Source organism: Alosa sapidissima, chromosome 11 (genome assembly GCF_018492685.1).
Source record: "Alosa sapidissima isolate fAloSap1 chromosome 11, fAloSap1.pri, whole genome shotgun sequence".
NCBI lineage: Eukaryota > Metazoa > Chordata > Actinopteri > Clupeiformes > Clupeidae > Alosa > Alosa sapidissima.
This window is the reverse complement of record NC_055967.1, coordinates 26,543,631-26,561,509: the sequence shown is the minus strand read 5'-3', so window position 1 is coordinate 26,561,509 and position 17,879 is coordinate 26,543,631. Positions and strand designations below refer to the sequence as shown.

The 17,879-nt window shown below is 44.7% G+C and overlaps 1 protein-coding gene across 5 annotated transcripts in view; it reads left to right on the top strand.

Moving 5' to 3' along the window:
- Positions 1–17,879, top strand: part of LOC121723794 (suppressor of tumorigenicity 7 protein homolog) — a 32,949-nt gene that overhangs the window by 940 nt on the left and 14,130 nt on the right. For 3 of the 5 annotated variants that reach the window (XM_042109911.1, XM_042109909.1, XM_042109910.1), the window contains exons 2-3: positions 5,034–5,069; positions 17,227–17,309. In XM_042109911.1, coding sequence (XP_041965845.1) covers positions 5,034–5,069; positions 17,227–17,309 — 119 coding nt within the window. The remainder of the gene's footprint in view (positions 1–5,033; positions 5,070–17,226; positions 17,310–17,879) is intronic. The other 2 variants (XM_042109913.1, XM_042109912.1) reach the window with 1 other exon arrangement.

The following is a 17,879-nucleotide window of genomic DNA, read 5'->3' as shown; positions in this document are numbered from 1 at the left end:
AAGACTTGGCGCCGATAAACGTTTAATCGAAATGTATTGCTGCCAGTCTATCATTTGCTTATCTGTCTATCTGTGTTAGGTTTCCTGTTACAGAACGTAGTAATTTGCAATTTGTCTCACAGTGTCTTCATAACTGTGGTGTTAGTTTTTTTTTCCAACATTATTTTAATAACTTTTAAAAAGTAGGCCAATATTTACATTATTTCATAATCCTGGTAGTGTTATGGCTTGTCAGCGTGCTGTCAACGTGTCTGAAGTTAACACGCGCACGTCAGAAATATAGGGTCGCTGCAAAGATGACCAGGAAGTAATAGACTTCCTGACAAGTCTTTATGATTTCAAAAATAAGTTTGCAGAAAATGTGTGGCATTTGAAAAGAGGAAGAAAACCAACACGACGAGTGTTTTTTTCTGTTTGAAGATCTCACATGATTTTATGCCTTTTAGATAGAATGCTTGCGGTGGCATTTTCAGGTTTCCTGTGTCTCCGAGTGTCCACACATTAGAGCAGTTAGCCCCAAACGTCTTTGCTGAATGTTAGGTCAAGAAGCAGATGGGAGAAATGGGGTTCTTTCAGTGGGTCCTGTTCCCTGGCAAACAACCCTCTCGCTGAGGCTACTGCAGCATTTGCAGTATGCTCTCCAGTGCCGCTGGTGCAGATGACCACAGGTGATGGTGGTCTTGCACTGTCCTTTCCTGCGGTTGTCCAGTCCGCTGGACTGTTGACTACTGCTCTCAAGGTGTTTGTTGCATTCCTCTCATTCTTTCCCATTTCCTCCGGTGACAATAAAACCTGCAGGAACTTTTGATTTGGCTGATTACAGCGTTAATTGAAAATGAAGTTATCCCCCCCCCCCCCCCCCTCCAAAAAGCTGTTTCAGTTAATATACACATGATTGTATTGCTGCTGTACCAAATGGTTGTGACCTCATAGTTGCACAGTGGGTTGCTGTGTAGTGCAGGCAAAATAGGAATTGCAGGAAAATTGTGCAAAATTGTGCCTTCAGGAAGCAACAGATAACTGTAGGTGTCCATTGTTTGGAAATAGGTTGGTGATGTGGTATTCAAATGGATGGATGGAAGGATGGATGAGAACATCTATTCAATGATGGCCGCCGATGTGCCCCTGGTATTGCACTATGTACTGTTTTTGTGGGGCAAGTAGGAGCACAGGTTGTGGGTCGATTTTACACAAAGTGGGTACAACCTTTATTCTCTTTAAAAGGACTTCTTGCTGTACTGTTGTGCGGTGGGTGCTTAATTTAGAATCCCTGTGGTCGTTGTAATGTGAGAGCCTGTGGGGCTGTCCTCTCTTCCATTTGGCTCCCAGGAATGAACCCTTCAGTTCCCACTCTGTCTGCTTCTACCCTTGTGCCCACAGAGCCCAAGAGGACCAGTAAATAATGTGCTCAGTGTGTCAAGTGTCAAGAGTTGTAATTGCTTTGAAAAGTGCTTTGTCCAAGTGGGACACCTCTGGCTCTAGTGATGCGGGGCTGATGTTTGTTCCAATGTTTGCCTTCTTTATTGAAAGACAGTGAGCCATAGGGTTTTAGCTGTTGCAAAAGATCAAAGCAACTCTAAAAGGTTTTTAGATGTAACTATAGTACTCCCACCAAGTTTTACTCCAAAGATTAGAACCGTGAAATGAAGCTCTCTCTCTCAGTAGCCTAGATGCTTTTCTTCTTAAGACCAGTAGGGGGAGACTGTCTCCTTGTTTGGCATGCTTGGCTACATGCCTTTGTGATCTTGGTATAGGTAATCAGACCTTCTTGCCATGCGCTTTGATGGTTATTTTGACATTCTGACTGACTTTCGGACGATTTATTCACAGTAAAATTCTTAAACTCCTCTTGCTAAATAGTCTGAACATCTCTACTAATTGCTTTCTTATGATAGAAGAATGAAAGTGGTCCTTTAGCCATATACCTATAAGGATACTGGAAATCAAAGCACTATTACTTGAATATAATGTACTCACCTGTAAAGTGCTTACTAAGTACTTTATTACTCATTTGCATTTTAATTTAACTGTTATGTAATTACTCTGAATGACTAGAATTGTCTGCATCTCTAAGGAGTGAAAATACCAATTGCATGAACCCATTTATATGTGTACATTGTAGTTTTCTTTAGCGTTCTCATTATGGGTGGCAGTTTTTGAACGGGCATCTCATTTTTCTGATTTCTCCCCATCAATACATTACACACCCCACTCTGAAGGATGGCCACCCTCTGTTCGCGCAGTTGCCTAGCAACCAGGAGCAAGCGGCTTGCCTCCATCCTCTCCGTTCTCATCAGTAGGGCATTGTTCTGGAATAACTACTCTGTGAGGTGTGTTTTGGGCAGAGGGGATTGGGGCGCCATGTCGTAACAAGTGTAGAGTTTTTCATTTGCCCAATATCAATTTATCCCACAGCAAATGGACTATTCTCCAGCTGTTGCATGAGACCAGCAAGGCCAGGGCCCAGGTCTGCAATCGGCCAGTACAGCAACAGCATGCATGCACATACATACACGCATGCATAGATACATGCATACATTGCAGCTGGATTGTGTTATGGGAGATACTGATAAGAATCCCCTTGCAGTCTGCCTGTGTCATGGACAGACACTGCACTGCAAAAAGAACAGCATAGGGTGTCCTCTCTTCAACCTCACCGTCAGTGATGAGGTAGCCTGGGGGACATGACCCTGTGTAGGAGATCCCTGGGGGTTTGTGGATACAGCAGGCCCAAAACATGGCCTGTAGTATACAGCTTCCAGGAGAGACCTGGCTGGCTGAGAAGGCAGAGGAAGGGCCATCATGGTTCCAAATGGATGGGTGAAAAAAAGAGGTAGACTGGCCCCCCTCCTCTCTCTCTCTCTCTCTCTCTCTCTCTCTCTCTCTCTCAGTCCCCCCCCCCCCCCTCTCTCTCCCTCTCTGCTTTCTCTTCTCCCTGTGGTGCAGTGTTTCAGAGAGCCCCCCGTGTAATTAACGTGCTTCTGACGTGACCTCAGGAGACGGCCTCGGCGGGGGAGGAGGGAAGGGATGAACTGAAGGACAAAGGCAGCGAGGATGAGGGAGAAAGACTGAGCAAGAGTACACACGTGTGTGTGTTTTAATGTGCATCGGTGTGTTTGGGAGGGACAAATAGGACAAATGCACAGCTGGAAAGAATGAAGCACCTCTCCTCACACAGCCTCGATAAAATCACTCCTGGATAAAGCCCAAGCCAGATGATGACCAGCACTTTAGTTAGGTCCTGCTGGACCATCGCTGTCTGAGGGATCCTTGTCAGATCACTTTGTCACATGTAGCCTGAGCTTGACACAGATCAGTGTATTATTGTGTAGCTAGATAGAGGTGGAGAGATGGATGTTTTATTCATCCTGAGGGAAATGTAGGCATCCAGACGCTTGTATGACACATACATAACAAGGAAAACACTCACAACATGATAAGGATGAAGAAACAGATAGTTTTACGATATTTATGAAACAATCGTCAGTCGGCTATTATTGCTCTTAAAATCCACACCAAATTTCTTTTTTGTGATTGTTTTTTTTGGGAGGGTTGTATTTTTATTTAGGAGAGTTTCCACCATTGCTTGTGTTATTTTATATTAAAAATTAATCTAAAATAACACAAGCAATGGTGGATAAACACAAGCAATGGTGGATAAATAATTATATAATTATTAATTAACTTGCATATTCATTTCAATTGTAATGTTTTCTTGATTAGTGTTTCATTGTTACAATCTCTTCTTTAGGTAGGGAGAGATCCATCACAGTTCTTTTTATTTAAATGTTCTCAGCTGCCACATGAAAAAGCCATATCCCCCTCCTTCCCTTGCTCCTGCGGGGATGGATTTTTGTGTGTGGTGTGTGTGTGTGTGAGAAAGAGAGAGCCAGCAAGTATGACTGTGTAGATGGCATAACAGAAAAGCTGTTCCGATTGGTCCATTCCCACTCATGGTGGAGCCCCTCCCCTCCTCTTCCATTCCCTCTCATTCCTCCCCTCCTGTCCTCTCCTACTCCCTCTCCCTCTCTCCCTCCCTCTCTCTTCAGCGGCAGCAGCAGCAGTCAGTCTTTCACAGGCTCCTGACGTCACCCACTGTTTGCGTAGCCATTGTCTTAGCGGACAGCTGCCTTTGCTGGAGGATTGCGCTATCCACTCTTTCCTCTTTTGCCCTAGGAGGGACTCTCACCCCCAACCACCTCCGCCACCCCCCCCCCCCCACCCCCACCCCACTCCTCCAGCACCCCCACCCCCCCCCCCCCCCCCCCACATCCAGCCAGCGCGCGCGGCTGTGACGGAGAGAAGAGGAGAGGGGGAAAAAAGACGGCCGAGAGAGGAAGGACAGAAGAAAGAAGAGTGGAGTGGACTAAGACCCGGAACAGGAGAGTTTTTTTTTTGACCCCCTGTCCCCCCCCGTCCCCCCAAACAAAGGCACGGAGAAAGAGTGCTGTACCGATCTGGCAGGCAGGAGCAGGACCTGAAGCGTGCGCGCGTGTTTGCAGGGCATTGTTGTTGCCGCGTTGGTTCGTTCGGCCCCTGTTTCCTGTCAGATGCTCTTGTGGCATTGTTGGCTTCGGCGGCGGCTGCTGGTGTTGCGCTGGGACCCAGACAGAGGCAGCCGCAGCCGGGCACTCGAGCAGCTGCTGCTGCTGCTGCTGCTGCTGCTGTGCTGGTGGTGAATGCGCCGGAGTAGCCTGGGCCTTAGCACCGGCTGGAGCGGGACGAGGAAGCGGCAGAGGAGGTGCAGCAGGAGAAGGTGGAGCGGGAGGGCTGTTAACGGCTGCAGGAGTCCAGCGTCTGGGCAAATCCCCCCCTTCATCCCTCCCTCCCTCCTCACTACGAGAGCCGGGGCTGGTCGGTCGACTGGCTGGCTGACTGGCTGCCTGCATTGTGTGCTTTGATGACCCCTGCTGTGTAGCTGTGTGCTCATCATCTCTCCCCCCCCCCCCCCCCCCTCTCTCTCTCTCAATCTCTCTCGCTCTCTCTCTCTCCCCCTCCCTCCCCTTTTCTTTCGCTCTCTTTCTCCATCACAGCACCCGGCCCAGCCATGTTTGGCACCGAGTCCTCACGTAAGTACCTCGTATCGTTCTCTGCCTGTGTTCTGTCGGAGTGTTTGGTTCTATGTGCGTATGTGTGCATATGTAAGCATTTTCACCCCTCCTCCACCTCCTCCTCTTTCCCCGTCCAGTAATGGTGTCTGTTGTGCAGCTAGCTCCATTTCTCCTCTTTCCTCAGACTATGTCTTTATCTATCTCTCTCTCTCTCTCTGCCTGTGTTTTTTTTTTTTAATTTTTTACGTGCTCCAATATTCCCTCGTAACACATCGTCTCCACTTGCCACTGGGATCCATCTGTTTTGTTTTGTTTTTTTTTTGTTTGTGTTTTTTTTTGTACAAAGGCCAAGCAGTTGGCGATTACTGGTCGTGATGCAGAAATCCATCTCTCTCCCATCCTCCATCACCCCTCCTCCCTCTCTCTGTCTCTCCTCCTGCTATCCTCCGCTATTCCGCTATTCCTGCCTGCCTAACAGCCTCTCCTCTTGCTGATCTCCCCCCCCCCGCCCCCCAGCCACTCCGTTCTGCATGCTATTTTGTCGTGCCTCTGTGGCTTGGTGGATACGGCTGCTACTGACAGCATCCCTTTGTGCGGTCGAGTCGAGTGAGTCGAATCGAGCCGCGTGTTCTGTACACGAGCTCAGAGCTTTCCACTGGCAACGCTCAGGCTGCCTCGCTCTCCCCCTGCTGCCATTGCAGCTCGGCTAGGTGACATTGAGGTGCAGCCTGCCTGCCTGCTCGCTTGCCTGCCTGTCTGTCTGTCTGTCTGTCTGTCTGTCTGTCTGTCTGTCTCAAGCTGTGTGTGTGTGTGTGTGTGTGGAGGGTATTATGCGATTTCTGGAACAGTGGCAAAATTCACCTGTAGGTTTTCTGTCGGGTGACGTTCTTTGTTGATGGTTTTTGTTCCCTTTTTCTCTCTTTGTTCTGTCTGTCTTGTGTCTCTTGTTCTGCCTGAGGCCAGTAGGTTGGGATTGTTTGTTTGTTTGTTTGTTTGTTTATCAGTACAAAGCTTGTTCATTTGGCTGCGGCTCTCATATTGTAGGATGTAACTAGGTATTGATGCAGCTGGAAAATGTTGAAATTGTTTTTTTATTTTGGTGATTTGATTCACAGATGACTTGTTGTGAAAAGGTGTTGGTTGTAACTGACTCAGTTGTTTGCTCATTAGTCCGAGGCTTCATATTTAACGTGGCTTAGCGTGAGCTTTGTACACTAGGAAGTTCAACAACTACTTTTAGTTACGCTCATTTCCCTTTTTTAAAAATACTTGAAGGGTTCAGATGCAAAAGCCTCTAAATGCCACCTATGTCAAAAATGAGATAAAGATGGTGAGGGGATGCTCTCCACACATAGTATACGCTAATCAAATAATTTAACTTCTAAACCCACTAAATACCACTCTCTTCCTGGTCTGAAATATCGATTTATAGGCAAAAACCTATAGGAGCCTGAATTTAAATGCTCATTTAAAAGAAAAGTGGTCAGACGGATTTAGAGGGTTTTGCATCTGAACTCTTCACTTGTATGTTCGTCATGTTAAACTATTTAGTTTGAGCAATCAATCCAGAAAATATTTGTAGTGCCAATTTGTCATTTTTGATGGCTTCTTTGACCAATCTAATAGCCGTTTCAGTCTAAGGTCACCCTATAGTGCAGCTGTTGGAGGGTGTGCTTGATGCCATTTGTTAGAGATTTTGACAGATGATGGATGGCTCTCTATTATTTTAGTTTGTATATGGATGTTTGCTCTGCCTACTGCCAGGGGCTCAAGGCTATTTGACTGTTTTTACATGTTGATGTAGTCATTTTCATATTGCATCTGGAAAGCCTGCAGCCATGTCATTTATTCTCATTTTATGTTAAACTCGTCTCCTGGTCTTATTTTTGCAGCTCGTGTGGAGGTTGCTAATCCTACTCCATTTGCAGTAGTGGAATCTGAACTGATCAGTTATAACAACGTTTTGCTGAAGAAGGGGGCGTTGGTAGCGTCGTGGTTAAGGAGCTGGGCTGGCATGCAGTAGCCTGAAATGTTGTGGGTTCAATTCACGGCTTCCACCGCTGTGCCCTTGAGCAAGGCACTTAACCCTGAGTTGCTCTGGGGACAGTGGCCTTTGTAATATAATTGGCATATATTTAAATATAATTAATATAATGTGCAATTTAATTATAGTCAACCTGCAAGGTGGAAAAATCATTCTACGGTTTAGATACGCTAAAATGATATATGCATGTAGGACTGCTACAGAGATGAAGAGTGTACTCAATTTCTTGGCATTAGTTGTGTAAAGCATATTGCTTACCTTGCAAATGCAGGCAGCAGGATGTGTAGCTGGAACCCTGTGGCGGCTTCCCACTCTGTTCCACAGGACGAGTCAGGCTGCAAAAGCATGTGGCACCATACAGTACATGAGCCAGAATGACACTTTCGCTCAGATGGGAGAATAAGATAAAGGTGACGTAAGTCTTTGCAGCTTATTAAAAGTAGAAGATAAAAGGTCCGCACAACAAGAGCTGTTTGTTAGCTAAGGTTTCCCCAGTTGTACATCATTTAAAGCTTATGTGTAGCAGATCTGACACCGTACTTGGATCCATCGTCTGTTTTAATCAGTGTTCTTGTTTGTCGCTATTTTGGGAATTTGGCGAATTTGCCTTACGTGTAGCAGATGCACAACCAGTTGTGTGTGAGGAAATGTGTCGTCTTTTGCTCACAGTGGAAGGGTTATTACAGTGGATGAGGAGGAGTGTAATTGGTTGGGTTATTGTCCCTATTAGCTGAAGCATGCTGTATAGTTGAGGCAGTCACATGGACGTATCTTGCTCAGCCCTTGCTTCTGCGCGCTTCCGCTGCATGCTTTGTAAGTCGAGCTTAAAGGTGTAATTCAGAAACAGTGGAGACAGCGGAGGTCCCACGACATGCGAATTTGTGACGGTCTTGTACAGCAGGCGGACAGGTGTGTTGGCTCTTTTACACCCACAGTTGAGAGTGAAATATCATTATGTGAACAACGCAAAAGCAATACCTCTTCTTACAGGTGCCACTTAATACCTGTTCATGAATCCTCTTTCATGCCAGGGGAAGTGGTCCTTTAAGCACCCCATGAGCCCGACGTTGCTGTGTGACTGAGTCTGAATGGTACATTTGTTTGTTATTCATCCACGTCGTGGCTGAAGGAGGTGTTTACTGAAAATGGCAGCCCGATAAAGGCAAGCTTTGCTCTGACGGCGACCAGCTGTCCTCGTTACTGTGGTTACTCACACCACACTGGTGGCAGAAGTGTACTAAAGAGGGTTTATCAACAGGCAAATCGCTGACTATCTATTTTAGTTTGATCGAAGCACAGAAACTGCCAAAGGTAAGAGGGATGCTTTTTTGTATGTCTCAAACTCTGCTGAATCAAGGTGCCAAGTTTGCCCTTTAATTTACGTAGTTGATTTGAGATTCAGGTGGTGGTAGTGTCGTCAGAATATTCAACAGAAAAACACTGTTGTTTGTGCTGTTGTGCTTCTTGGTTGTCCTCCTAAGTTGAAGGAAAGGGACATATTTATATTCAAACGAGTAGTATTGTGGAGTTCGTTGCAGCTGGCTATATTATTGGACCCGCTATTATGTCTTTATTGTGTTGCTATTGTGATAGTCTGTTATCGTGCATTTATAGCACATTATCAGTGATGATAACTTTCCAGTGCAACAAGGGTTACTCAACATGGGTTCATCACAAGAACAACAGACAGGCAATTGTGTGCTCATCAGATGAGATTGTGTCTGATCATGAGCTGGGGATTAATTGGCTAGATCTAGGCTTTTCTGGTGTAGATGAGTGCTCTCTCTTTCTTTTTCTTTCTCTCTTTCTTTTTTCTCTCTTTTTTTTTTTTTTCTTTTTCTCTCTCTTTTTCTTTTTCTCTTTCTCTTTCTCTTCTCTCTCTCTCTCTCTCTCTCTCTCTCTCTCTCTCTCTCTCTCTCTCTCTCTCTCTCTCTCTCTCTCTCTCTCTCTCTCTCTCTGCAGACAGTTGGCCACCCTGCCAAGGAGAACGATTCAGTTTCCATCTCCTGGTTTGGTCCTGGGCCAGGCCTTCATAAGTGAAACCTCTGTGCCTCTGAGCAAATGGACGGCCTGCGCTGTCTGCACTTATTGCCCAAGCAGTGTGGCTTTTGTCTCCATTCACCTCCTCCTCTGCCTGGTCTCTTTCTCAACATTAAACCACATGCTCATCTGACTGCAGCAGCCTCACAAGATGATGCAATGTGACGGCCAATGTGGCGATGATCAGTCCGGCGCTAATCTGATGTGGCAAGTGATGGATGGATTGATGGATTTCTGATGGATCGGTGTCATTATTGTCATAAGTGTTGAGTTTAGGGGTTTGTTTGCTGTCGGACTATTAGGTCTGATTCGTAGTCTGTGCAAGCTAAGAGAACATGAACGCCAATGCACCCAATTTTGGTGTATGTACCTGTATTGCAAAAGCTCAATGGTGTTTTATGCCCCCAACGTCGTCTTCCAAGCAGCGCTGCCACCGCTGACTTAAAGGCACCTAAACCTAACCCTAACCCTAACCTTAACCCATGCCTAACCCTAGTGCCTTCCAGGCAGCGCTGACTTGAAGACAACATTGGGGGCATAAAACACCAAGAAACATTGCAAAATGTGAGTGTCTAATTCAAAGTCAAAGTCTGCTTTATTGTCAATTTCTTCACATGCCCAGACATACAAAGAGAGAAATTACGTTTCTCACTATCCCACAGTGAAGACAAGACATATTTTACCAATTAAGTCCACAGACAAACATAACATTCAAGTAAACAATAAATAAATAAATAAATTCTAATTTTTTGTAACATGGTGTAAGTGCTATGTCTTATGTTTCTGATGAGGGTGCAGCGCTCACATAGTTTGAGTAGACTATGAGAAGGCTCTTCACAACATATGTGACCCTTGTGTTGTCGACTGCGTCTGTTGCCTTGCATAGGGCTGGTTCAAAGTCTTAGGCCTAGACTGCAGTGTGAAGGCAGGCGTTACACAGCCCATGGTATATAAAGGGGTATAATGATGACTAGCATGGGCTTAGCACAGTATGGTGGATGACCGATACATTAATGGCAGTGAGCAGATGTAAAGGTTCTGCACTGGTGGCTCTGGCTGGGTGGAGGGTGTGTGTGTGTGTGTGTGTGTGTGTGTGTGTTGTCATCTGTTGGTCTGACTCTGGACTCTCATTACTGTCATGTTGTAAATTGGTGTTGTCCTGCAAGGGCTGCTTCATCCTCTGAAAGGGGAAGCGGATTTCATGCACTCCGTCTCTGTTGTCACAGTCTCTGACACCCCCCACTTTCTCTCTCTCTCACTCTCTCTTTCGTTTGTTCGTTCTTTCTTTGTCAGCCTTGTATAGCTAGTTTCTTTTTAAACCGACGAGTTAGTTGTCGTTGGATGTAACAGTAATGTAAAGTGTAAAATACTGGTTTAGTAAAACACTTTCTCTGACTGTTTGTTCTCTCTCTCTCTCTCTCTCTCTCTCTCTCTCTCTCTCTCTCTCTCTCTCTCTCTCTCTCTCTCTCTCTCTCTCTCTCTCTCTCTCTCTCTCTCTCTCTCTCTCTCTCTCTCTCTCTCTCTCTCTCTCTCTCTCTCTCTCTCGTGTGTGTGAAGGCTTGGGAACGTGTCTTTTCTCCCTGATGATGAGAGTATAGGCCTAGTCCATTCATTCTACATTATCCTAATACACGCTGCTTGATTGCTGACTTCCCTGCTGTGTCTCTATATAAGTGGCAGTTTGTACAGTATGATCCAGCCAGAATGCTAACTAGATCCAGTACGACCACATCTAACACCTGTCTGGATTTACATTGCTTCTGATGGCATTTCATATGGAAAGTACATTGTTATTGGTTAGAACTGAGCACTGCAACTGGTAACTGCAAATGGCCTCTTTGTGTTGATAAATTTGATTGTGTTTATGTGATCTAAATTAATTTTTTCAGGAGATGATTGGTCATGTTTTTATGTTTGCCTCTTTTTTTAATGAACAATTTTCCAATTTGCATGATTTAGTCATTATCAGTAAGCTTATTGATAATAGATTGTGATATTGGTCACAGGTGGTTATCGCCCCAAAGGCATTTAGTTAAGTGGTCGGCTTTAGCACACACCACGGATCAGTGTGCCTCATCATCACCAAGGTCAATCTGATACATCATGATGTTTGTTTTAGGTCCGTGTACAAAGCCTCACATGGCCTGCGTTGTGTGTACTGTATGCCAAGGGTTTGTTTCTTTGTCCCCGGAATGAAGAAAAACTTCCTTTACAGCACCATCTATTGGAATTGTTTTCCAGGATTTTTAGGACTAGACGCGTGTCCGATTTTAGCCAAGCAGTTCATCTTTCATTAGCAGTTCATCCTCTTTTTGTCTGAAGGCTTAATTCTTATTTTTTGTTAATTTGTAATTCTTCTCATTGTTGTAAGCTGCTTTGAGACCATTTTAATTGTTAAAATATAATATTGAATTATTTGAAACACAGCCCTTTTTTGCTGGTGTTTTAGTTGTGGAAAGGTCCAGCCTTTTTGTGTGTGTGTGTGTGTGTGTGTGTGTGTGCGCGTGTGTGCGCGTGCCATTTGCATCACATTGATTTTCATCTCTACACACTGAGCCATGTATGTTTACATGCGGATTCAGATTCATAATGTGTGCTGGACACTTGGAAAACAGATACAGACAGCAGCGACAGCTCAACTGGTGGTGTACCTTTCAGATATCTAAATGACGAGGCTGCTTGCCTTCTCATTTACAGCAGATTTAGCTTTTCATCTGTTGTTGCTGGAAGACGGCAGACTCTATGCAGGAGCACTCTATGCTTAAACACACAGGAAAGAAACCCCCTGAAGTGAACTGTGTGAATGTGCTCGTCATCTCTGCTGAATTCCCTCTCCGCGTCCGCATCCTAATACTCTCACTGATATAACCAGCAGGCAGTCGCCTTGTGGTAGTCATGGTAACCTTTACCTTCGGAAGCCAGAAGACTACCAACCCCCACACTATTAAAACAATGGATTGGTAGGGCCCGGGTTTGCGCGGTGTCTTCGTTTCTAGGAAGAGAGCTGCTACTTTGGTAATTCTGTGGGAGGCTCGTACTGATGGAAAAATGGCGTGTAAATAGAGCCAGTATCTTTAGAAGGCTTTTCGTGGTGATGCAGGTCCAATGTAATGTCAATATTCATTCAGTTTCCAACGTTTGTACTGAGATGTTACATCATCCATTGATCTGATCGTATGTCCTGTATGCCCCTCAGGCTCAAAATTCACACTTGTGATGGACTATCCTCTTGAGAATTACCTTGAGTACCCTGTACTGTTTGTGGACATGGCTACATTCCCGTGTGTGTGTGTGTGTGTGTGTGTGTGTGTGTGTGTGTGTGGAACATGAGCATGAGCTGTTGCCCCGCACCAACAGCAACCTTTAGATTAAGTGAGTGTGTCACAGTGTCACTGTGACCTTGTGTTGAGTCATCAGCCTGTGACTGTCCCCCTGAAACACACACCCATCACCCCTCACGTCTCCTCCTAAAACACAGACCTCATGTCAGGCCTCTGCCTTCCCCAGAGCCACACACACGCTGATCTACCAATCAGCCCCGTTAGCTCACTCACACGGCGGGGAGAGGATCTACTTAACCTGCTTGACATGAATCAGTGCAGACTTCACTGGGTCTTAGTTACGGGGCTAATTCCAACACTGTCAGCCAGGGCTGTGGGACTCCTGTTAAGTCTTGCATCAGGGTTTAACATCAGCAATGGCACGCTGGCTCAGGGCAAGTAAAAGAACATGTCGGGCCAGTCACTGGCCTGCCGTTTTTCCCGCCAGTCACCAGCACCAGTCGACGCCAGCTCAGCTCACCTGTGATGCTAACTGGTTGAAGCTAAGTATGTGAGGCTGCTAAAAAGAGGGAGCTCATTACAATGTAATAAATAAACAGTTTTGTTTAAAAGTGACTTTTCTGGGCCAGTAAATACTAGGGGCCAGCACAAATCTGGGGGCTGGTGGGTGGGTAGGGGTTGGGGTGCTACGTTAGTTGCCTGCTTGCATAAGGGCTAGTTAGTTGGCTGCTTGTGAAAGGGCTAGTTAGTTGGCTGCTTGTGAAAGAGGTCTCCACATTGTGTGCTTCATGGGGAAGTGAGCTGTAGATTGATCGTCAATGTTCTTGAATGTGCTGCTCGCTCTAGATGAGCTCTTGCTCTGGCTGTTGCTTCTTGGGGGACAAAAGTTGCCTGTGAGCTCCAGTGGCAGGGGGATTCCATGAGCACACATGCTCTCAAGATGTTTAGGTCTAATAAAGGAATGTTGATGCATTTTCATGAAAACTTGGAAAAGGGTCTCTGTCGTAATCAGAGATTAGAATAGCCTAGAATCCCTAGATGACCGTCCTATTGTTGGCTTTTATTGACATCAGTGATACTGACTACAGTGATTATAAGTGTTGTTGCTATACTGTAAGTAATAGGTATGTAATACTTGATACGTTTGTGAGAATGTCATTACCACCCTCTTATAGGTTTTGTTGTAGACGGGCATCATATTCTGAAAGGGTTGAAACTGTATTGCCCTGGCTGTAACCGTGATGTGCCAGTCGGGAACACTTCAATCAGTTGCACCAGTCCCACACTGTTATGCTTGGTTGCTGCCAGTCGTTCTGGTGCCATGGTTGTTCAGCTCTGTATGTTTTAGGTCTAGGGCTGGGATAAACAATTATTTTTTAAACGATTAATCTAGCGATTAATCTATTTTTTCGATGCATCGATTAATCTAACGATTCATTTTTTCAGTCCGATTCGATTATCTCCCCATTAATTCACTAATAGCAATTTATACATGTTTATTTACATATCTGAATGATGAATTCTTTAACATTGCAATATATGTTTATTGCTCTTAAGATTCCAAAATAAAAGACTATACAAGTGCAAAGTAATGCATTCATAGTTAGAGGTAGCATTCAATAAAGTTCAGTAGTGCATGTCTAATTGAGTGCCTGTCATTTGAAGACGTTCCTGTGGGAATCCTTGTAATTAACATTAACACCGTTAAAAGGCTGCTAATGTGTGGATGCAATTCGTAACGTAGTTAGTTCAAATAACGATTCGTACTTCTCATTTGGACAAGCACTTTTGAGTCTTGGAAAACACTTTTCCATTTACATCGGGATTTTGCAAACATTCACAGTCAATAAAATGAGCCCTGCATGAGTAACGAATACAAGCAGCTGCAAGTAAGCATGCTCAGCTTGACATCCAAACAGTATTCTAACGTTAACTTTGAGATACTGCTTGATTGCATACTGTAACTTAACTTAGTTTAGTCTCCTCAATGTACTATGTTGTGATAAGACCTTAGCAGAGTTTACTTTAACTTTACTGCAGCAGTTTTTAACAAATTTGCACAGCATGGTCACGATGCTAAGCAGATTTAATAGCAATTTAGCCCACTGTGTTCTATGCAGTGCTTCTATGTGGCAACAACAATCCTTCAACAATCGTGAATATTTTGCACATGCAGAGGAGCAGCGGGCTCGTTACGAGAGAGAGCGGGCGGGGCGAGGAAAGGCTGTGTGAGTAAAAAGTGCAGCTCAATGAAATTATTTTATCGTATCTTTAATTTAAATAGTAGACCTACAACATAGAACATCAATGTGTGGTGGCCGGTTTTGATTTCGTGGTGTCCAGCCACAGATTAGTCAACGTATGGAAAACACTGAAGGTGTAAAATTAAAAATATTTAGCAGCACATGTTATGCTTGACAAATCGACGCTCATATTTTGCGTCGACGTCATCGATTACGTCAACGCGTTGTCCCAGCCCTATTTAGGTCGTACATATACAATCACTTAGCAGATGCTTTTATCCAAAGTGACTTTTAGAAATGAGCAATAACAATCAAGTTACAGTGCAGAGGAGACCTTAGCTAGGAATTACTACTGCATGAAACGTTGCTCTTTGCTCAGGAGCATTAGCTCAGGAGCAGCGAAACGGGCCTTGTTCTGTGAATCGATGGATGTTTTTCAGCTCAGTCAGTTGTTGTGTTGCCGTGAGAGGGCTAATATGCTGTGGATCCCTGGAGCCAGTATAGCAATGGCATCACGGCAGCAGTCAGAGAAACCACCGCTAATAGTGATAATGGGCCCTTTAGGATGGTGTTCTGATGTGGGATGGACTGATTGCCCTCTCAACCCCCCAGCCCACCACCACCCCTCTCTTTCTAAGAGCTACTCAACTTGGTCTGGTGTGTTTATCATCTTCATTTTAGACAAAGCCACTTTTTTCTTGCACCTTCTACATCGTCTGTGGGGATGATCTCTGGGGCTGCAACAGATAATTGATTAAACAATTTGTTAGTTAATATTAGTACAACCATTAGTTAATGGTTAGTTAATTAGTTATTTAATTAATCGGCAGCTATTTTTGTAATTGGTTAACCGGTTTTGGCCATTTTGGCCACCTTAAATACCCTAGTATTTCTGCTTTACTTACTGCTTTATGACTGTAAACTAAATATTTGGCCTGTGGACAAAACAAGGCATTTGTAGACAACATTTTGGGTTCTTTTCACAATTTTCTGACATTTTGTCAATTAAACTAATAATTTAATCAAGAAAAGAGTTAATAGATTAATTGACTGTTCTCGTAACCTTATGAATCTCCTCTGGGAGCAGCAGTGTAGATCCCCAGAGTGCTCATCAGCCACCCTCCATATTTAGTGGTCTTTTAACAGTCCCCCCTGGGGATCAATAAAGTATCTATCTATCTATCAGAAGAGCCTGCCACCCTCCATAGTTTAGTTGTCTTTCAGGAAGAGCCTGGCACCCTCCATAGTTTAGTTGTCATCAGGAAGAGCCTGGATGGGAGCATCCAGCCTTGTGTGCAAAAAAAAAGGTTTGTAGAGTGGTGTTTACAGTTACCAGGTCGACGCTATTAAGAACTTTACTGAGCAAGCTGATCTCTGACCTGTGGCTGACGTTAGACCTTGAGTTAAAGGCAGCATGCCTACTGTACACACCATCTTCTCCCAGCACCCTGAACTGGCTTATTAAGGGAAAAGTGGGACATCAAAGAACTGTGTGTAGGTTGGGTAGTTCCCTTGATTACTTTTTTACATTTGTCTTTTCTCCTGGGATGTGTAATTAACTAGTCAATGGTTTTCTTCCTTAATTATCATCATTATGTTCCCTCTTTTTTTTTTTCTTCTTTTTTTTCCCCTTCTCTCTTCTGTTCTGTGCTGGGGAGCTGGTGTGTTGGTGTGACTGTGAGGTGTGTGTGTGAATGGGACTCTCAGGGCGAGAGCAGCACTCCAGCTGGCTGAATGGGGCCCAGCTGCCACTGGAGCACCGGCCGCTCAGTCTGCAAGGCCGCCCCCCCCCCCCCCCCCCCCTTACCCTCAATCACTTTCCCCTCCTCTCTCTCTCTTGCTCTCACTCTCTCTTTCTTTCTTTCTCTCTCTCTCTCTCTCACACACTCTCTCTTTCTCTTTTCCATTCAAACCTCTCACTGATGCCTTTGTGTTGCTGTGGCATGCTCACCTGTTCTCGTGCTCACCTGGCGTGCTCACCACTTCTAAACACACACACACACTCTCTCTCTCTCTCTCTCTCTCTCTCTCTCTCTCTCTCTCTCTCTCTCTCTCTCTCTCTCTCTCTCTCTCTCTCATGTTGTTTCAGTCTCAGCTGACATTGGCGTGTGAGTGTGTTTCTGTTCTCCTACTGATATGAGATAACATAACAGGTCATTTCATCTACTAGATCTCCTCTGTCATCTCTGGACAAATATTAGTATAGCAATACCAAACTCCCTTCACATTGTACAAACACATTTGTCTGCTATGCAAATTAATTATGTTGCAAAAACAATGCTATATTGGGGCAGCTGTCTCTCTCTCTTTGCCATTTTGTTTGGCTTTAAGCTATTAGGCAGTGTGCTTGGCTAGGCTAGGTTGTCATCTGAATGCCCCACCACACACCAGCCCCCCCCCCCCTACACACACCACCACATTTTCATTTTTTCACATTGTCTATTTTTTGCGTGTTTGTGTCTGTGTGCCTTTGTGTGGATGTTTGCTATTATAAAGCATAATGCATACAAACAGAGTTCTTGCATCGTCTTCACTTCTCCTTGTCTCCGTCTTTGCTCCATCCACAGTAAGCATGTTCCTGAACACGCTGACGCCCAAGTTTTACGTGGCTTTGACGGGGACGTCTTCCTTGATTTCGGGCCTCATATTGGTAAGGTTTCTTGACAGTTGGTTATAATTTTTGAATTGTGTCTTTGAGTCATCCGTGCACAGATTGCCTAGTGAAGTGCTCATGCATGTCCCCAAATGGCAAATGTGTTGTATAATAAGGCAAATATTTGAGCCAGGTAGTGGTTAAGGAACTGGGCTAGCAGGCAGGTGAAAAGGTGAGGGTTCAGTTCCTGGCTGCCACAGTTCACATATGTACGTTTGGTTAAAAGCGTTAGCCAAATGAATAAGTAAATAAGTAAGAAGCGCTCATGCATGTCCCTAAATGGTAATGTGTTCCAATAAGCCAAATATTGGAGCCAGGCATTCACTTCCCAGGGTGCATCTGTGGAGATAAAGATGTGCTATCAGTAAATGACCAGGCTACAAATGTCATCCTTAAACGATCAGGTCTTATTTTTACTGTAAACAAAATGGAAAGGTCATCAGTGATATTAAAAGGGTTCGTTTGTCGTGTCGTGTGTGATTGGTTGTGTGGTGAGATAAAGAGGTCAGGGAGCATGTGACATGTAGCAGCTTGTGCTTAAGACCAGCTGTACAAGTTATCTTCCTG